Genomic DNA, 22,617 nt, shown 5'->3' on the forward strand with positions numbered 1-22,617 from the left:
CTAAAATGGAAAATTAGTGTATATATAGGACCAAAACAAAAATAACCCAAAAATTATTATACAAAATTAAAGACATATATGACACAGTAGGCATGGCAATAAACCCACCCCAAATTTGACGAGTATGGAACGAGTAACGAGGATATATATACTTACTCTGAATTCATACCTGAACTCATCCTTAAATGTCAAAACTACTTTATTACATCTTTATTACGTCTTTTATTTGGTATGCCATGTTATTTGGTTTAATAATTGACATGTTATAAAAATTGTCATTGTCATTGATATCTAAAGGAGCAACCAAATCAATAAATTTGTACATTGTAAATGGATAATATAGATAGATATAGTGAATTTTCCTTAAAAAAAATAGATCTAGCAAATTTGGAAGAGAGTTTGATTTTCATACTTTGCATATATGTAAATTTTTTTTTTATGGAAAATAGTTTATGTGTGAATGGCATCAGATATCCACCAAAGATGTGAAGACATGTGTATTTCACTCACTTTAATTTTGTCATATTACTATTAATATGCATTTTTTTTGGTCAGGTAGTGTTCTGGACTGACCCAAAAGATCTTTGGCCCATTTACTTAGGCCCAATATCTTCCAAAGCCCAAAGTCCACGTTTGGCAACATTGCTCGCAACATACCTCCTCCCCGCGAGGGGGGTGCACAAAGCAAACGAGACCGGTTCAAAAGAACTTCAACGTCTCTTTGTACATTCTGCACGTTCCCGCAATAAACTCCCTGGCGGTTAAACTTCCCACGAATTCGTAACCGCCAGGGCCAGGTGTGCCACCACAACGGCTCTGCAGCCCTCCACCTCTATAAATAGGGGACTCAATGCAGTCCCCAAGGAAGAACTCTTTCTTCCTCTAAAACCCTCACTCTATGAATCTTTCCGCTCCAAGAAGCTTTCCAAGAAGCTTTCCAACACATTCTACCATCGTAGCAACCACCGCATTCAAAGCACCGGTAGCCACCTTCTGATAAGGTACGATCAGTGGCGCCGTCTGTGGGAAATATATAAGCTCCCCCATTTTTATACTCCTAAAAACCAAAGCTTTCCAAAAAAAAACTACCTTGACTACCAACAGTGCTCATTCCCAGTTTCGAAGTGAGGTGCACGTCCTCCAACAGGATGGCATACATCTACGCCTTCACCTGTGGAAACGAACAGGGAGGAACCAACTCACATTGTTCCTCTCCAACAAAGGCCTTTACAAGGTCCCCCACGACCTACGGAGACACCCGAGGATGCCACACCAACCAGTGTCCTCGTCGGTAACCTGATCCGCACGGTTCAACGGCAGATGCCGTTAATCGAGGAACAGAACCGACGCTTGGTGGATCTAGAATAAGCATGTATCGTTGTCTCAACCAGGCGAACTCCTTCCCCAACACGTAGCAGAAGGGGAACGAGCCCTCACAGGCCCCGTTCTAGATCCCCTCGGCGTTCCGTAAACATCATATCTCTGAGCTACACCAAGAGGTCAACAAGGAGGTCACCAAGACGATCTCCTCCAAGGCGATCTCCTCCAAGAAGATCCCCGCCTAGACGAAACGGACGCTCTTGGTCTCCCTCTGGGTCCGAGGACACTCGCGATGCTCGTTACGACTGTAACTCTTATGGTCCATTCATACGACGCATCCGAGAAGCTCCTATCCCTCGCGGACTGGAGAAACCTTCGCAAATGGACTCGTACGATGGGACGACTAATCCCGACGAGCACATCAAGAACATCGAGGCAGTTCTCACTTACAGGTCGGTGCGAGGCGCCGTCAAATGTATGCTCTTCGTCACTACTCTGAGGCGAGGAGCGGTCACCTGGTTCAAGAACTTAAGGAGAAACTCCATCGACTCATGGAGCGACCTCTACAACGAGTTCACAACCCACTTCACAGCTTCAAAGACGCAACCAAAAACGGTCGCATCCCTTGAATCCATTGTTCAAGGAAGGAGCGAACCCCTCCGAGACTACATCGAGAGGTTCAACAAAGAAGCAGTCCAGGTACGAGGTGCCAATGAAACAATGAAACTGTACCTCATCACCAAAGGTCTGCGCGAGGACACCGACTTCAAGAAGACTGTACACTTGGATCGCCCAAGGACTTTCAACGAGTTCCTAGCGATCTCCAAAATCTACATCGCTTATGAAGAGGAGCTGTACGCGAACCGCCTCAATAAATACAGGAAGGAGGAGCCTGCTGCTGAATCCTCCAAAAAGCCCTTCCCCGAGAAAAAGAAGGAAGGCAAAGCTGCTCGGGAAAGCAAAAGACCCAATGGTCACTTCACCGAGTACACTCCTTTGGCCATGTCAAGGGAGAAAATCCTCTCCGAGATCGCAGTAGCCGATCTGACAGAAGTTGGCATCAAGCCACCAAAGGCTCCATCTCAGGAGAGGAAGAGGATCGACAAAACAAAGTACTGCCGATTCCACAAGTGCCACAGCCACACCACCGATGAATGCATCCATCTGAAGGATGCCATTGAGATATTCATTCGGAGAGGCAGGCTCAAACAGTTCATCAAGAACCCAGAGGCGGAAAGAAGGACCGTCGAACTCATCGATGACGGATCTGAACCGGATAAAACCATCGCCATGTCCGTGGAACACCTCGGAGATTTCCCTGACAACGTGGAAATCACCTCCTATTCATGCACATGGGAACAATTTCCCACCACTCAACGTCATTACTGGAGGGGCGATGAACATTTCCATGGGTAGCATGAAGAGGAAATTCGAGGAGCTCATGAGCGTCAATACCATGGCTCCCTCCTATCGCGGGGGAAGGCCACCTTTGTCGTTCTATGATTCCGAACTACCTGGTGGGGCTTCAAATTCCACCATTCCTTTGCTCGTACGAGCATCAATGGCCAACGCAAACGTCCGACGAGTCCTGATCGACACAGAGGCCTCGTGCGACATCATGTACACCAGCCTGTTCAAAACTCTTCAACTAACGGAGAAAAACCTTTATCCCTACATTGGGGATGAACTCTACGGCTTCAACGACTCATCCACTCAGCCCTAGGGATACGTGGAGCTATTGGTCACCTTTGGCGAAAAGGACGCCAAGAAAATAATAAAGGTCCCATTCTTGGTGATCGACTGCCCGTCTCTCTACAATTGCATTATAGGGAGAACCGGGCTTGCCCAGCTAGGAGCTGCATGTTCAACCGCTCACCTGAAGTTGAAGTACCATGCAAAGGAGGGCATCATCGCCTCTCTCAACGGAGACATCAAAGCTGCAAGGAGATGTTTCCTCTAAGCCAACAAATCCCAGAACTCGGTTTCCCAATCCAGCAAACCTGCTGAAGACAAAGGGAAAGCTGTTGCGAGCACTCTGGACGCTAACTTGGTCGAACTTGACCCCAGGTTCACCAAGGATGACCTAAAGGAACAAAAACGGGAGAAGAAGGATCCGTTCAACGCGAAACTTCTTAGACCTATTCTTGATGGTGAGTTCGAGCTGGTCCCTTTTGGAAGCGACCCCTCGAAAAATTTCAAAATTAGCAAGGATCTCCCTGAACTCGTCAAGAACCAACAGATCGCCTGCCTCAGGGAGAACGCCGACCTATTCGCATGGAGCGCTGCTGACATGTCCGAAATCGACCCTAGCGTCGCTTGTCACCAGCTGACGGTAGATCCCGGAGTTAGCGTTGTAGCCCAGTGACGTAGGAAACAGTCTCCTGAAAAATCAGAGGCTGCTGAAAAAGCTGTAAAAGACCTCCTAGAGGCAAACTTTATTTATGAGGCCAAATACACTACTTGGCTCTCCAATGTTGTACTTGTCAAGAAATCTAATGGAAAATGGCGTATGTGTGTTGACTATACTGATCTTAACAGGGCCTGCCCCAAAGACGCATACCATCTTCCTAACATCGATAAACTCGTAGATAATTCCTCCGGCTACAAACTTTTATCCTTCATGGACGCCTATTCTGCGTACAACTAGATACCCATGGCTGAAAAGGATAAAATGAAAACAGCCTTCATGACCGAATCAGGGAACTATTTCTACAATGTATTGCCCTTCGGTCTACGAAACGCGGGGGCTACTTATCAACGTATGATGAACAAAGTTTATGACAAGACACTTCTGGGCGACATTCTCGAGGTTTACATGGACGACATGATCGTGAAATCCCAACAAGTGGTGGATCATGCTGCCCATCTCAAAAGAGTGTTCGACCAAACTCGGAAATACAACGTGCGACTCAACCCAGAAAAATGCACCTTTGGAGTACAAGCGGGTAAATTCCTTGGTTTCTATCTGACAGAAAGAGGAATCGAGGCGAACCCAGACAAATGTCGCGCATTTACCGAGCTTCCAACACCCAACTCCAAGAAGTGCATCCAAACACTTAACGGAATGCTGACTGCCCTCTCCAGATTCGTGGCTAAGTCCGCTCAACACGCACTTCCCTTCTTCAAACTCTTGAGGAAGGAAACAAAGTTCGATTGGACAGAGGAATGCGAGAATGCTCTGAGGCACCTCAAGGACACCCTATCAGCACCGCCCGTACTCTCACGACCCGACCAGGGTGAAACGCTGTACTTGTACCTATCCGTCTCTTCTAACGCGGTAAGTGCCGTGCTCATCAGAGAAACGACGGAAGGACAAAAGCCAGTCTACTTCACCAGCAAAGCCCTACTGGGTCCAGAGACGAGGTACCAGAAGATCGAAAAGATAGCTCACGCACTCCTCACATCGGCCCGTAGGCTGGGGCAGTACTTTTTAGCTCACACGGTGGTGGTACAGACGGACCAACCCGTCAGACAAATCTTGGGCCGCCCAGATGTAGCCGCCCAAATGATGAAATGGTCACTCGAATTATCCAAGTTCGACATACATTACGAATCTAGAAAGGCACTGAAGGCGCAAGTGTTTGCGGACTTCCTCGCCGAGATGACTTTCCCAGTGGAGGATAGCCATGAGGATTGGACCATCTTCGTAGATGGATCGTCCAACTCCAAGGGAAGCGGAGCCGGGATAATCGTAGAAGATAACCAAGGTATCATTGTCGAAATCTCCCTTGATTTGTCCTTTCCTGTTACCAATAACACTTCAGAGTATGAGGCCTTCTTGGCTGGCTTGCGGACTGCCAAAGACATAGGAGCCAGAAAGGTGAAAATCTTTACCGACTCGCAACTCGTGGCTTCCCAAGTCACCGGAGAGTTCCAGGTAAAAGAGGACCACCTCCAAAAGTACGACCAGTTGGTACTAGAGAAAATGAAAGAGTTTGAAACCGTGGAAGTAACTCACGTTCCTCGCGAACAGAATACTCGGGCGGACATTCTTTCAAAACTCGTAAGTACGCGAACTGCGAACGGGAACAAAACAATCATACAGGAGGCTCTCAGCGAACCAAGCATCTAGGATAGAGGAACTCTCCCTCTTGAGATCAATGTAATCATCGGAATGGAAGACTGGAGGGGACCCATCTCTCGATACATAGAGAACGGCTATAAAAAAAAGGCTTCATCATTCCCCTAATCAAGTGTTTAGGACCCAACGAGACCCAAGAAGTCCTTGCCGACGTTCATGACGGCATATGTGGACAACACCTTGGTGCCAAAGCTCTCGTAAAAAAAGGTCCTACGAGCAGGGTACTATTGGCCCACCATGTTAAAAGACGCCCAATATTATGTAAACCTCTGTGATAAATGCCAGCGACATGGGGACATGCATCTAGCACCTCCCGCTGAGCAAACATCTTTGGTTTCTCCTTGGCCTTTTGCTTGGTGGGGCATCGACCTTCTGGGACCGTTCCCTAAAGCTGCCGGACAGCTGAAATACCTCGTAGTCGCCATCGACTACTCAACAAAGTGGATCGAAGCCTAGCCACTGGCTAAAATCACAGCTAAAAACGTACTCCGTTTCTTCAAGAGAAACATCCTAGCAAGGTTCGGAGTACCTGCTCTAGTCATATTCGACAATGGTACACAGTTCACGGACCAAAGGTTCCAGCACTGCCTAAGGAATATTGGCATCAAACAAAGCTTCACCTCCGTCGAACACCCTCAAGCCAACGGCCTCGTCGAGGCTACCAACAGGGTCATTTTACGGGGGATACGAAGAAGGCTAGACACGGCCAAAACTCAGTGGGCTAAAGAGTTACACGCGGTCCTTTGGGCCTACAGAACTACTCCCCATTCCACGACCGGCGAGTCACCATTTCGACTCACGTACGAGACAGAGGCAGTCTTACCCATTGAGCTAACCGAACTCACATGGCTTACCAACGCCAACACTGACTTCCCCGCCAACACGGCAAATCTACGTGAAGAGCTCGAATTTGTTGACGAAGTCAGGATCGGAGCAACCTTGCGTGAGGCAGCGCTGAAACAAAAGATAGCCTCTCGCCACAGCAAGAAGGTCATAAAAAGAGAATTTGAAGTGGGCAACCTCATCCTCCGGCGAAACCAGAAGGATTCTGAAGAAGGGAAACTTGTCGCCAACTGGGACGGGCCCTACAGGATCCGGATGAAGATAGGGACGGGGGCTTATGGACTCGATGATCTCCACCAAAACGCAACTCCAAGGACTTGGAATGTAGAAAAACTCAAAAGGTATTACACTTAGATGGCAGACAACGCCAATTTACTCAAGTATACGTACTCAGTTCTATACAACGAACTCTTCACTCTCAAACGAGCAAATAAACAGAGGAGGAAAGTCATGCCGCTCCAAATCCAAAAAGAAAAAGGATGAGAGAAATGTACACAACAAATTCTCTTACTCCTCAGTATGTACGCTTACCGCTGCGACATCACTTCTCGGCATGTTAGGTAGAACCCCAACTCGCGATGGCTGATTCACGCCTCGGTGCGTTGAACTTGGAATGGTTTCTTTGTTCATCCGCTGTTACACGTCCATAACTTTGGACACACATTCAGACAAACGATCTCTTGGGTGTGCAATACTTCTAACTAATACTCCATGTAAACAGTTGGAAACCTCCTGCCCAAACTCTTCCTTGCAAAACAACGCAAAGGTAAAAACTTTCCAAACAAAGTTACCTGGGAAGAAAAGGGCAAAACTTTGATTTCATCAAGTCAAAGTAACAAAAAGCCAGGCGGGCATGCTAAACTCTCCAGTCATTAAATCACTTCGTCGAAATAATGACTGCGGGGGGTAGTCCATCCCACCGCAGCAAAACACACTTCGACTTAAAAAGCTTCACACTTCAAGAGCGAACAACAATACAAGTCGAACAGTTAAAAAGCATACGAATTATTGCAGTCTGTGAAACACACAAGATAGATAGTTCGCTCTCAACAAATACTTCAAACGGTATTAAAAAGCCGCACACAACGAGCAATCAAATTCAAAACATTATGCTTGAAAGTAAAACATACATTTCAGACAAGTGTAATTGAGAACGAAGCAATTATATTATAAAAGTGCTAAAATTAAACCACGAAGGGCGCACAATGTCATTACAAGCATAATTGTTGAGGAAATTAATTACAAGGCCTCATCAGGCCTGGGCTTCATCAACATGCCCATTATCTTCCTTGGGATCGGGGGGAGGCGTGATTACCCCATCTTCCACTTCACTAAGGGGATGAATTCCTTCGACGTTCAGCTCGATACCCGGGTTCACCACCTTCAGCTGAGCCACCGCCCAATCAAAACCAAGATTGACGGCGTCCACCCAGCTTCCTTCCAGCTCACCAATCCTGTCCACAAGGTCAGCACGCCGTAGGACAGCAAGGTCTTCCGCCTCCTCCTCTCCAGGGAGGTCCGCCTTCTTCAGAGCTTCCTCCAAAGACACCTTCTCCTCAGCCAGCTTCCGGGAGGATGAAGGTGAGAAAAACACAAGAAAGGGGGTTGAATTGTGTTTTGAAAAATTCTTCAATTCTCCTAAAAAACTGAACACACTGATCAGAAGCTAAGTGAGACAGCTTCTGAAGTGATGATCAGAATCTAAATGCAGCGGAATAAAACAGAGAGAGAGAAGAAGAACGACACAAAGCAATTATACTGGTTCCTTCCACAATCCGGAAGTAGTCCAGTCCCCCTTGCACTTCCAAGGAGATTTCACTAAGAGTAATATCTGATTACAATTGCTCAAGCACACAAGCAAGAGACTTCCTTTGCTCAAGCACACAAGCTAGAGACTTCCTTTGCTCAAGAACACAATCAAGAGACTTCCTGCTCAAGCACAACTGCAAGAGACTTCCTAACTAAACAAAATTACACAGAAAATTGTTTAAGGTTGAACACTTGATATACAATCAGAGGTGCTCACAATATAAATCAAATACAGACTCAATGGACTTAAGAATTTCTAAGATATGACTTTGAGACACAGAAATTCTAAGTGAATGCAGAACAATTTCAGCAGAGGTTTGACACTTGTAAAAATGTTGTGAGTCTTTCGTTCAGCGTTTTTGCATTACCAAAACTCTAAGTCTTCACTCCTTTATATAGAGGTGTGAAAGAGACGTTGTGAAATTGCCAGCACACCAAAGAGTCGTTGTTGAAGCTTTATCTTTCACCAATGATATTTTGCCTGATTTGGTTGTTGTCCTATGAAGAACAAATTTGAAATCCATTCCTTATCCAAAGGAACATCTTTGCAGGCGAAGCCGTATTCTGAAGCTGTTTTCTTGTCTTGTAGCGTGGACACAAAACAGAGTAGTGGAGAAGGTGGTTGTACAGTTCGTACAGAGGTACAATGTCAACGCTTTCGTCCAAAATTGCAAGCACATGCCTTCAAACACCTTTGAAGTGACCGTTGCAATGTTCCACTAGTTTTCTGCTATGTTTTCGAATCCAATAGACAGCTTTTGCAATGTAGATTCTTCAATCTTTGAATCTTTTGCAAATCCAGTTGATCTTCAGCTTCTGGTGAAATGACTTCTGATGAGGCAGCTTCTGATGATGCAGCTTCTGCAGGTGCAGCTTCTGATGATGCAGCTTCTGATGATGCAGCTTCTGATAATGTGGCTTCTGGACCTCTTGTCTTCAGGAGCACTATTCTTCAGGAGCACTATTTCTTCAGGAGCAGCTTGACTTCAGGAGCGCTTTTACTTTCAGGAGCGTATTGCCTTCAGAATCATCTAAGCTTCATTTTCTTTTGCTCTTTATTTGCTCATTCAGAACCAAATAATGAAGTAACTTTTTAACTGTGGTCCTGTACACTTGAACAAATGTTAGCTAGTCCAATTTACAATTTTTAATACCTTGTTATCATCAAAACTTTTTGAGGTTCATTGTTAAACACATTTTGTTCCAACAATCTCCCCCTTTTTGATGATGACAAACAATAGTATTTAAAATTGGTCAATTGTTGTTAATCTAATTAACGAGTTGACTTTGGGGTTTCTGAGGTTTGTAAGCTCAGAGTCTGAGGTTTGTAAGCTCTAACTCCCCCTGAGTCTGATAGTTTTTTTAAGGTGAGGTTTGTAAGCTCCCCCTAAGTTCTACCCAGGTTAATTAAATTCATTTTTCGCACAATAATATCAGAGCTTAAAAAAAAATTGAAAGAATTGACTTATAGATAAGAAGAATGGTTCAATTAATTTTATTTGAAATTTGATACTTCACCCTTTTTGATACACCCTTTTAAAGGTAAAACAAAAAGATAGAAATTTTTCAAAATTTTCAAATATTATTAATGGGGCTCAGAGCCTTTAAATACTATCACATATACTCCCCCTTTTGTCATTAGCAAAAAGACATAAACAAAAAGAAGAGATGAGAAAACATAAGATTAAAGGTTCAGAGCATAATTCAAATTATTTTAAAGCATATTAACCATCTTCAAAGATTAAATAAACAACATAGCAAGCATTATTATCAAAGCAAATAATAACACACAAGGTATAAACAATTAAAGATTTTCAGAAGCAGGAAGAATTCAGAAGCTTATAATATCAGAAGCGAAAAGAACTAAATCAGAAGCAGAGATGATCAAAGAATATTAAAAGCCTAAAGAGACAAAAAAAAAATAAGCTAAAAGTGTGCAACTATGGGTTTGGCTTATTTCTCTAAAATCTTCTTCAGAAGCTCTTGAACATCAGCATACTTCTTGTTCATATCTTTTCTGTAGTTGTCTTCTCTGATCTTGGCTTCTTGCATATCAGCTTCCAATTTTGATATCTTCAGCTTCTGCTCTAGTAGCTCTGTTTCAAGCCTGTCATTTTCTTCTTTGAGCACCTTGTTCTCCTGAGCTAGAGCCAGGTTAGGTGCATCAATCTTCTCCAGGATCTCAGAAGGAATAATCAGATGCAGCTCCTTAGGCAGGAATTCATCAGGTTCTTTGCCTCTGATACTGAGTGGATTCTTCACCCAAGTATCAAGAACTTCAACATCTCCAGTATTCTCTTCCATTCCATTCAACCAATCTTCCAGCTTCTGCTCGGCTTGCTCTTGAGCCTCAATGCAGGAATCATGCAAAGCTGAAATCAGGTTGACGACCCTTTCTTTTATCCTTCTCCATTGCTTCTGATAGCTAACTTGATGACCCAAGTCATTTCTTCCTGCTATCAGTCTGAGAACTTCAGAAGCAATATCTTCCCACACATCTTGTAGTACTTGAGAGTCCAGGTAAATGGTGGGAGGTGAAGGTTGTTTAGAGGGTTTTGGAGGGGCTAAGTGTACAATGGGTAGGTTTGATGATGATTGGTCATTTGTAGTTAAGGATTGGCTAGTTGATGGTTGGTCAGGAGTGGGGTCAACTACCATATCAGAGGCATGATCATTTTGATCATCCTCAGAGTCTGTGTCCATATCACATACACCAGTATGATGGGTAATCTTGATAACTTGTACTGGTGAAGGAGTTATGGAAGCAGAGGTTAGCTCAGGAACAATGTGTTCAGGAGCGGCAGTTTCAGGTGCAGGTTCAGGAATGGGTTGAGTAACTGGTTGTTCAGGAACAATATGTTCAGGAACGGTCTTTTGAGGAATTGGTTGTTCAGGAACAGATGGTTCAGGAACAATTGGTTGTTGTTATGGGGGTGATGAAGTTGTAGGTTCAGATTGAGGGGGTGAAAAGGCTTTTTCTGGTGAAGGTTTTTGTTGAGGGGGGTCTTCTGAAACAACTTTATCAGAAGCAGCTGCTTCTGGAGTTGTCTCAGAGGCTTTCTCTGAGGTTGACTCAACATTTTCTGGTACAATCATGTTGAGGGGTTGAATGTTAAGAGGTTGAGGGTGATGGCGGAGGATAGTATCAATGACTTTGTCTCTCTGCTCAGCCATTTTTTCTATCTTCTGATTGATTATATGACCAACTAGCTTAAAAGTGCTTGACTGAGAGGACTTTTTGTTGGTCTTGGTTGATGTTGAATGGCTTTTTATTGGCTTACGAAACAGAAGACTTATAGGTTTATCATCATCAGAATCAGAAGATGATGATGAGGATTTTGAAGAGGGTGAAGGAGTGTCACTGGATATCTCATGTACTATTTGTTCTGAATGCGTGAAGATATTACCTGTTGTAGAGGGTTCTGAACAATCAGCTGACTTTAATTGATCATCTTCAGCAGTGTCAGGAATTTTAAGAAGTTGTGATGCTTCTGTTATTACCCTCTCTTGAAGTTCAGAAGCAATCTCCATAGCTTTTCCAATAGCTTTGACACATTAGTAGCAGCTTCAGCCTTCTTGGTAATAAGAGGAAAATCCTTGGTCCTCCTTACTGCTTGCTTCCTTTTCTTCTTTGGTATTGCAGGTTGATCAAGGGCAATACCAATACTCACGACCACGCTAGAGTTGATGTCTTCAGCCACTTCTTCAATTGATGGCATTGCAGAACCACCAATGTTAAGCTTATCAGAAGTGACTTTAGACTTCTTCGCAGATTTTTCAACCTCTAGGTATTGCTCTGCAGTCATCTTCCTTTTTGACTTTCTGCCTCTGGCTCGTGGCAGAGCACCACCATACATTTCCTCTGGTACATCTTCCAATCTGATTCTCTCATTGGTTGCCTCAAAGTGTTCCTTGATATAGTACATCTGCACTTCAAGGGGATCCTTCTTGCAGATGGGTGGAAAGTCCTTCATAAGGTCAGACTTAGCAAGTGATTCACTCAAATCAGTTTGAAGCTTGGTGACAACAGTGATCAACTTCATATTCTTGAGGGTTTGTGCATTTATGAACTTTCCAGTTTTAGTATCAAGCAGCTCATCTGTGAAGGCTTCAGCACTGCTTAGCTTGTCCAAGACTCCTCCTTGATAGAATATTTCTGACAAGAGTCTTCCATAAGGTACCCAGGTTCTATTCTACAGCTGACTCTGTTTCAGACACTTTATCAAGTACTTGAACATATATTTTGGCACGTTCACTTTCTCCTTCTTAATGAAGTGATGGAGAAAGACCTTCTGTGCCAAATTGGGTTTCTCACTTCCACCACATGGAAGTAAGTCCTCATTCTGAATCTTCAGAAGCAGCTTCTTATCCATGCTCAGATCAGCATACTTTCCTGCTTGCATGGAGTTGTACAGAGCCAAGTTTACTTTCTCTTTCCAGAAGCGTTCTTCAGCTGTACTTGAGAGATCAATTCCAGAGTATTTTCCAGAGGCCTCTCTACGGAGTACAACTTCTATCTGCCATTCTGCAATTCTTACTGGAATACCACAAATGCTTGACCTGATTTCAACACCTGTAAATGGCTCAAGTCCCATTACTTCTCTGGTCTTCCCTTCCAGTTCGGGATAAATCAACACCATTTGACTTTCTTCAGCTATAGACGCAGCTTTGTCATAAATCTTAGCTCTCACCCAGAAGTGTCTAACCAATGCTTCGTATGTTGGTCCATTCCACATCTTGAAGTAATACATAAGTTCCAGCTTTTCATAGTAGCTTCTGATCCAACACTCATGGAAGGCGAGTGATTCAAAATCCACCGGATTTTCTATTTGAACCTGTAGTTCCCATTCTTCCAGTTTCATACTTCTTCCTCTGTAGTCATATTCAGGAACCATTCGTGCAGAAGAGTCTGAAACTTCCTGTTGCGAGCTTGATGATGCCATTTGATGATGATTGAAGATGATTTAGAGAATATAGGGTTCTAAGGTTTTTGCGCTTACTTCGCAAGAGGTTTGAGAGCAAAATGTGTTTGTTGTGAGTGAGTAGTGTGTGAATTGAAAAAGTGTTTAAGAGTAAAAACGTTTGCAATTGAAAAGAGACAAACAAACATAACATTAATGACAAATTGGGGGCGCGTGAAAAGTACTTTCAAAGCTATTAAATCATCATTGCCCTTTTAGTTATACACCAACACATACAGGCCACGTAAGAAGTTCACAGAGTAACTACCAAGTTAGTGGGCCAGAAGTTACTTTTAAAAAGTAACTCCCAACGTTTCCACTAATTCAACTATTCAGAAGCAATAAATCCAGCTTCTGGACTTCAGATGCTGACGTCATCATCAGAAGCGAGTTTTCCTCAGAACCTCAATACAGAGCTTCTGATGGACTACTGCTTCTGAACTAACTTCAGAACCTAAAATCCTATTCAGGAGCAAGCAAACTTTAATCAGACACGTAGTGCATGTTCAAATTTTTCTTTATAAAATCAAATCTTTCAACAGTTAAAGGCTTAGTAAATATATCAGCCCATTGATTTTCAGTATCAATGAATTGTATATCTAAAATTCCTTTTTGAACATAATCTCTGATAAAATGGTGTTTGATTTCAATGTGCTTGGCTCTTGAATGCAAAATTGGATTTTTAGACAAACAAATAGCAGCAGTATTATCACAATAAATGGGAATACTGTTAGCAATTATCTGATAGTCTTCCAACTGATGTTTCATCCAAAGTAGTTGTGTACAACAACTTGCAGCTGAAATGTATTCTGCTTCTGCTGTAGACATAGCAATAGTTGTTTGTCTTTTGCTAGCCCAGGATATAAGATTATCACCCAGAAATTGACAATTGCCACTGGTTGACTTTCTTTCAATCCTATCACCAGCATAATCAGCATCACAGAATCCAATTAGCTTATAGTCTAAGGATTTCTTATAAAGGAATCCAAGATTAGTTGTTCCTTTCAAATACCTGAAGATTCTCTTGACAGCAGTCATATGAGATTCTCTAGGATCTGATTGGAATCTTGCACACAAGCATACACTGAATAAAATATCTGGCCTAGATGCAGTGAGGTATAACAAGGAACCAATCATACCTCTATACAACTTCTGGTCAACTTTAGCTCCTTCAACTTCTTTGCTTAAGGTGCACGTAGGGTGCATTGGAGTGTTCATCACTTTACAATCTTCAAGCTTGAACTTCTTCAGAAGCTCCTTTGTATACTTAGACTGATGAACATAGACTCCATCTTTGCATTGATTAATTTGAATTCCCAGGAAGAACTTCAGCTCTCCCATCATGCTCATTTCAAATTCATCCTGCATTAACTCAGAAAATTCCTTGCAAAGAGATGCATTAGTAGAACCAAATATTATATCATCAACATATATTTGCACAACAAGAATATCTTTCCCAAGGGTCCTTCTGAAGAGTGTTGTATCAACCTGTCCTCTTTTAAAATCATTCTTGATTAAGAAATTACTTAGTCTATCATACCAAGCTCTGGGAGCTTGTTTCAAGCCATATAGTGATTTCTTCAGTTTAAAAACATGGTCAGGATATTTAATATCCTCAAATCCAGGAGGTTGCTTGACATACACTTCTTCTTCTATGACACCATTTAGAAATGCACTCTTGACATCCATTTGATATAATATTATGCCATGATTAACTGCATAGGAAAGAAGTAACCTGATAGCTTCCAATCTTGCAACTGGAGCAAACGTTTCAGTGTAATCATTGCCTTCTTGTTGACTATACCCTTGTGCAACAAGCCTGACTTTGTTTCTTGTTACTTCACCTTGCTCATTCAGCTTGTTTCTGAATACCCATTTTGTTCCAATAATGTTCTTGTGCTGAGGTTTGGGTACCAGATCCCACACATCATTTCTTTGGAATTGATTCAACTCTTCTTGCATAGCTAGGATCCATCCATCATCTGAAAGTGCTTCATCAACTGTTGTAGGTTCAATCATTGAGATTAGTCCAATCATTGACTCTATTTGTCTGAAATGTGATCTTGTTCTTCTTGGACTATCTTTGTTTCCAATGATTAGCTCCTCAGGATGTAAAGACTTGTGTTTGAATGTGTTTCTGGGAGGATTTGGTTGATGTGAGCCATCTTGTGCTTCATCAGAAGCAGTTTCATCTTGCGCTTCTGATGTGGGTTCAGCTTCTGGACTATCTTCAGATTCAGCTATCTGATCAGGTTCTGGAGTAACTCCAGGAACCTGTATCTCTGCAAAACTTTCACCTTGCTTTGAAGTTTTATCTTCAAGCTCTTTGTCATCAAATCTAACGTGCATAGATTCTTCAACACAGAGTGTCTCTGAATTATACACTCTATATGCCTTTGACCTTTCAGAGTAACCTAAGAAGATTCCTCTTTGGGCCTTGGCATCAAATTTCTTTAGGTAGAGCTTGTTGTTCAGAATGTAACATGTACATCCAAATTAATGAAAATAAGAGATATTAGGTTTTCTTCCTTTAAAAAGTTCATATGCTGTTTTCTCCAAAATAGGTCTAATATAAATCCTGTTTTGAACATAACATACTGTATTCACTGCTTCTGCCCAAAAATGTTTAGCCAAATTGTTTTCATGGATCATGGTTCTGGCCATTTCTTGTAAAGTTCTATTCTTTCTCTCTACAACCCCATTTTGTTGTGGAGTTCTAGGAGAAGAGAATTCATGAATGATTCCATGTTTTTCACAAAAAGCTTCAAATGGCTCATTTTCAAATTCTCCACCATGATCACTTCTGATTTTCAAAATTTTTGACTCTTTTTCAGTTTGAATTTGTGTGCAGAAGTTACTGATTACCTCATATGCATAATCCTTACTTTTCAGGAATTTCACCCAAGTCCATCTGTTGTAATCATCAACAATGACTAATCCATATTTACTTCCATATAAGGATGCAGTACTCACTGGTCCAAATAAATCAATATGGAGTAATTCTAAATGTCTTGAGGTTGAAACAATGTCTTTGGTTTTAAAAGATGATTTCACAATTTTCCCTCTCTGACATGCACCACAGAGTGCATCTGAATGATAGTCAATGTCTGGTAGCCCTTTCACAAGTTGTAACTTACTAAGCTTAGAGATTAACCTCCAGTTAGCATGTCCCAACCTTCTGTGCCACATCCATTTCTTATCATTCACTAATAGTAGGCTAATCACCTTCTGATCAGCCAGTTCAGAAAAATTGATTTTATAGACATTGTCAACTCTTTTTCCCTTGAACACAATGGATTTGTCTTCCTTGTTGATTACTGTACAGTTGGGTTTTTTAAAAAGCACATCATAACCATTATCACAAAATTGACTAATGCTCAAAAGGTTATGTTCAAGACCATCTACCAACCATACATTATTCATTGAGGTAGAGGAATTACCAATAGTTCCTGTACCTATGATCTTGCCTGTCTGGTTGCCTTCAAACTTCACATTTCCTCCCTCTTTCATTGTTAGGCTGAGAAACATGGACTGGTCTCCTGTCATGTGTCTTGAGCAACCGCTGTCTAGGTACCATGATCTTTGCTTTGGCAATGCTCTTAGACATACCTGCATCATTGACATTTTTAGATTTAGGTACCCATTGTCCTGTGGGTCCTGGAAGGTTAGTACTTAAGGCTTTACTCTTCACTTCTTGTACCTTGTGCTGTGAGTTGGGTTGCTTCTGATTAACCATCACCTTAGGTTTTGGTACTTCAGAAGCAGTAACTGTCTTCTGCTGAAACTTAGATTTCAGAGCCTCAGATTTTGGTTTCACCAGACTCTGAGGAATAGGTTCTAATCTTTTCAGGATCCTAACCTTTGAAGTCTTGGAATCAGATTTGATCATAGCCTTTGACTTAGAGTTCTTTGGCTTTGAAGTAATCTTAGCCTTAGAACTAGAAGCTTCAGGTTCTGATTGAACAACAGTTTCCAACTTAGCCCCTTCTGGTACAGAGAAGGTTTTCAGACCTTCATTGATGCATTCACAACAAGATTTTAGGTTGGTTTTCTCAAGTTTCACTTCTGGAAAACCAATTCCTCTGCCATTGTTCTTGTAAATGCAATAAATCATAGAAGCTACTCTGCTTCTGTCAATGCCAGATATAATAAAATCTTCAAGAGCAATTTCATGGTTACTTAAAGGTTTTTCATTACACTTTTCTTGTAGCTTCTGACATAAGAACCTGAGCTGATCTTCATATGTTTTACACATGAAGTCAAAACCCCTAAGTCCTTGTTCAGAAGCTTTCAGATCCAATAGAGTTGATTTTTGCTGTTGTACCAAATCAGCATATTTTTCTTTTAAATCCTTCAACTCATTGGTTCTTACTTCAAAATGTGTAAGAAGTTCTTTAAGTGACTCAACAAGTTCATCTCTGGGAATTTTGGAATATACCTCGTTTTCATCTTCTGAGTCTGAATCTGATCCAGCTTCTGAAGTTGCCGTTGCTACCAACCCAACAGCTACCTTTGCATCTTCATCAGCTTCCTCTTTATCAGATCCAGATTCACTACCCAAATCATCCCAGGTTGCCATTAAACTCTGCTTAATCTGCTTCTTGAATTTGCTTGGTTTGAATGTAGACCTCTTTGACTTGTCCTTTGACTTTTCTCTTTGAAGATCAGAGCATTCAGCAATGAAGTGTCCCGGCTTCTTACAGTTGAAGCATCCCTTCTGATCTTCTTTCCTTGAGCTTCTGGAGTTACCCCTTCTGGCGAGAAACTTTCTGTTCTTCTTGGCCAGATATTGAAGTCTGTTTGAGAGCATGGCCATTTCAGCAGCATCTGGTTCAGAATCTGAACTTGACTGTTCTTCCTCTTCAGATTCAACCACTTTGAGAGCTTTTGATGACTTGCCTTTGGATGGAAGAGCTATTGACTTACTCTTCTTAGTAGACTCATGTTCATTAAGACTTAACTCATGAACTTTGAGAGAACTAACAAGATCTTCGACACTTAAAGTGTTTAAATCTTTAGCTTCCTTAATGGCAGTCACCTTTGGTCTCCATCTGGCAGGTAAGCTTCTGAGTATCTTGCTTACATGATCAGAAGCAACATAGCTCTTCTTTAGAATCTGTAGCCCAGAAACTAAGGTTTGAAACCTTGAGTACATCTCCTCAATAGTTTCATCATCCTTCATCTTGAATAACTCATACTGATGTACAAGCAGGAGAGCCTTTGCTTCTTTGACCTTCTTGCTCCCTTCATAATTTGAACAGAGAGAAGCAAACATAGCTTTAGTAGTGGATTTGTCACTCATCTTCATGTATTCTGCTTTGGGTATAGCAGTGACAAGGGCTCCTCTGATAATATGATGCTTCTTGTAGAGTTTCCTCAGTTCTGGAGTATGTTTCTTTCTATCCACAGCAGCTCCTTCTTCATCAAGGACTAAATCACCAACACCATCTTCCAGAATATCCCATAATTCTTCATCTAGGCTCATGATGTAACTGTAAAAGTTGGTCTTCCACCAAGAAAATTCTTCAGCATCTCCATTGAATTTTGGAATCTTTCAACACTGGATTTCTTACTATCACTATAATCATGTGAGACATTTTTATAGCTAGTATCACTAGAACCAGTAGGAGGAGGAGTAGACATGTTTTTCTCAGATCTTTGACTGTTGCACGGTTAAGTGTTACACAACAGACCAAGGCTATAGATACCAATTGAAGGTGAGAAAAACACAAGAAGGGGGGTTGAATTGTGTTTTGAAAAATTCTTCAATTCTCCTAAAAAACTGAACACACTGATCAGAAGCTAAGTGAGACAGCTTCTGAAGTGATGATCAGAATCTAAATGCAGCAGAATAAAACAGAGATAGAGAAGAAGAACGACACAAAGCAATTATACTGGTTCCTTCCACAATCCGGAAGTAGTCCAGTCCCCCTTGCACTTCCAAGGAGATTTCACTAAGAGTAATATCTGATTACAATTGCTCAAGCACACAAGCAAGAGACTTCCTTTGCTCAAGCACACAAGCTAGAGACTTCCTTTGCTCAAGAACACAATCAAGAGACTTCCTGCTCAAGCACAACTGCAAGAGACTTCCTAACTAAACAAAATTACACAGAAAATTGTTTAAGGTTGAACACTTGATATACAATCAGAGGTGCTCACAATATAAATCAGATACGGACTCAATGGACTTAAGAATTTCTAAGATATGACTTTGAGACACAGAAATTCTAAGTGAATGCAGAACAATTTCAGCAGAGGTTTGGCACTTGTAAAAATGTTGTGAGTCTTTCGTTCAGCGTTCTTGCATTACCAAAACTCTAAGTCTTCACTCCTTTATATAGAGGTGTGAAAGAGACGTTGTGAAATTGCCAGCACACCAAAGAGTCGTTGTTGAAGCTTGATCTTTCACCAATGATATTTTGCCTGATTTGGTTGTTGTCCTATGAAGAACAAATTTGAAATCCATTCCTTATCCAAAGGAACATCTTTGCAGGCGAAGCCGTATTCTGAAGCTGTTTTCTTGTCTTGTAGCGTGGACACAAAACAGAGTAGTGGAGAAGGTGGTTGTACAGTTCGTACAGAGGTACAATGTCAACGCTTTCGTCCAAAATTGCAAGCACATGCCTTCAAACACCTTTGAAGTGACCGTTGCAATGTTCCACTAGTTTTCTGCTATGTTTTCGAATCCAATAGACAGCTTTTGCAATGTAGATTCTTCAATCTTTGAATCTTTTGCAAATCCAGTTGATCTTCAGCTTCTGGTGAAATGACTTCTGATGAGGCAGCTTCTGATGATGCAGCTTCTGCAGGTGCAGCTTCTGATGATGCAGCTTCTGATGATGCAGCTTCTGATAATGTGGCTTCTGGACCTCTTGTCTTCAGGAGCACTATTCTTCAGGAGCACTATTTCTTCAGGAGCAGCTTGACTTCAGGAGCGCTTTTACTTTCAAGAGCGTATTGCCTTCAGAATCATCTAAGCTTCATTTTCTTTTGCTCTTTATTTGCTCATTCATAACCAAATAATGAAGTAACTTTTTAACTGTGGTCCTGTACACTTGAACAAATATTAGCTAGTCCAATTTACAATTTTTAATACCTTGTTATCATCAAAACTTTTTGAGGTTCATTGTTAAACACATTTTGTTCCAACAGAGGAGTCGGTTGCTTGCTCAAGAGCAGCCTGAGCCCCAGATAACTGTTCCTTCAAAGAAGCCAGTTGACGGTCACGCTCTTCAGCGACGGACCTCTTGCTCCTTTGATCCTCCTCAAAAGCAGCAACCTTGGCGGTCAAAGCATCCCTCTCCAGCACCAAAGCATCAACCCGGACTTCACTCTCCAGCGAAGCATTGTTCAAGGCGGCAGCGACCTCCAAAGCCTTCATCGTAGAAATAACCCCATCGGTTATCCCCTTACTCCGGCCAGCGGGACCCAGGTCCTGGATAATCTTCAGCTCAGGGTCATCCAAGAAAAGGGTCGACTGAGCACCGCACAGCTTCGATTCAGACCACACCTTTGGGAGCTGGAGGAAGTCTCCTTTCTCAGAGCAGACAGGAACAACCTTGATCGGTGTGATTGGGTCCTCGGAAGACACTCTCACCCTCTGCCTTTTCGCAGAATCCTGCACCAGCTCCTCAGTAGGCTCATCACCTTCCAAGTCCACCACAGGACCAAAGGTTGAGCCAGGGCCAGAACTAGCTATGAGGTGCTCTAGAGATTGAACATTTTTGCGCTTCTTCTTTGCCGAGATCTTCATGCTCGCCGCGTTTACAAGCGCCCCCAAATCTTTCATTTTTCCTGCAAAACATAGAAAGGGAAGTTTATCAGATGGAGGAAACAAAACAAGAATAAATCAAGTGAGCAAACAAATAAGACGGCGGAAGAAGAAGATAAACTACCAAGACCGGCTTCGAAATCCTCAGAAGTCAACAACTCATGGCTGTTGATGAGGCGGGGCTCTGTTACTGAGGTCCCATCCGCACTCATCAAAGGGTTCCCCCATCTATCAGTCTTAACCCTCTGCGGAAGAGACTTAATAAAAGCCCAGAGTTGTTGACGCAGGCTTTTCTCTTCATCAGTCAGATTGGCAATAGTACGACCGAAATCCCTCGGTTCGTAGACAAAATGGTCCTGAGACCAGTATAAATTAAAGAAAGGACGACACCCGCGAACGCCATCCTCCGCGACCTCCAAAAGGTTATCCAGAGCAGCCATACTATTTGGTGGAACCAGAAAGAAGCGTTCTTTGAAACTACGAACCTTTCCGGCAAAGATCTCAAACATCTTCTGGGTCTGACGGAAAGAAACCCAATACGCGCCCCGTTGCACGGTGAAGAAGGGGAAGAAGACATTTTTGGAGGCAAGGATTTAAAGATAATCGCATAACAACTCAAAGGCCCTCATAAAGGTGTAGGAGTTGGGATGGATCTGGGTGGGAGATAGTTTGGTCCAACGAAGCACGTCCCGCTGGAAGTTAGAGAAAGGGAGCCAGAAACCCATGTCTTTGAAAACCACTTCATACATGGGAAAGACATAGTTTTCATACTCCGAACACACCTTGTCAGACGTGCTCGGCAGAACCAGCTCCCAATCTCCCACTTCTCCGATGGTACCAAAGGGGACTTCCCCCACGCCATCAGTAGCAAAAACAGACTCCATTTCTAAGGGCTCCTCTCCGGGCCGCAAGACAGCTAACGCGACAACTCCCTCGCTTGCCATGATAGACCTGAAAAAGCAAGGGAAAACGTGAATCCAACACTCAGATCCATGCTTCCTTCACTCATCAGGTCAGCCACGGCAAGGAAGGGGTCAAAATGCTACCACTAGAAAACAAGAGGAACTACAGGCTCGACTCACACATCGGGGAGACCAACTCCCGGCGAACAAACTCGAAGCTTATGGATGAAGCCTAAGCCTGTCGCCAATGTTCTTCTAGACACTAATAGAAAACACACAGCAAATATTTTCAAAGTCTTTTTGATGAATGGTGGAAACCACCGTAAACGATGGCGGTAACCACCGAGTCAGAAACACTTTTTGCCACAAGAACACACATTCCTACGGTTTCTAAGAAAGAACAGAAACTAAAGAAATTACAAACACAAAATTGAAAGACTGGAAAGATTTCGCCTTTGAGAAACTCTGGAGAAAACTTCTTACTCTCTGAGAAAATGAAACAAAGTAACATACCAAACAACGTTTGGGCTATTTATACTCATTTCATAAACCACTCAAAAGTCGCGACTTTCTATCCAATACAACCCTTCACGTACGACTCTACTTCCCTGTAGCATTCCTACGGTCCAGATCTGATCAAACCATTCATCCAAGGGCTCTGATTGTTGGTAGCTGTTCATGGGACGTCAGGATTGAATCAACGGTTATGATGACACCTCGGAAACACAAGCCGAGAACACTCTACAGACTATATGTACTCAAGTACTATAATAGCCTTTACATGTGTCATACAGAAACCAAAGGTCATGTCTCTTCAATTTTTCCCTCGAAACGGGAGCATTAATTGCGGAATGACATTCGACCAAACTCCATAGCGAGGGAATCTTTCCGTCCGATCATCCGTTCCGAACATCAGGATGTCGAGCA

At 42.4% G+C, this 22,617-nt stretch overlaps 1 protein-coding gene across 1 annotated transcript; it reads right to left on the reverse strand.

The window, feature by feature from the left end:
- Positions 1-7,496: 7,496 nt before the first annotated feature.
- Positions 7,497-21,297, reverse strand: LOC146914788 (uncharacterized). Its single transcript, XM_085721138.1, has 5 exons — positions 20,913-21,297; positions 20,528-20,811; positions 20,168-20,350; positions 17,664-17,669; positions 7,497-7,808 (listed from the first exon to the last, which is right to left on the reverse strand). Exons 1-5 carry the CDS (start codon positions 21,295-21,297, stop codon positions 7,497-7,499), a joined length of 1,170 nt encoding a protein of 389 aa, XP_085577264.1.
- Positions 21,298-22,617: the final 1,320 nt, after the last annotated feature.

The sequence above is a fragment of the Medicago sativa genome, chromosome 6, assembly GCF_051527215.1.
Source record: "Medicago sativa cultivar Bolivia chromosome 6, Bolivia_mono, whole genome shotgun sequence".
NCBI classification, from domain to species: Eukaryota; Viridiplantae; Streptophyta; class Magnoliopsida; order Fabales; family Fabaceae; genus Medicago; species Medicago sativa.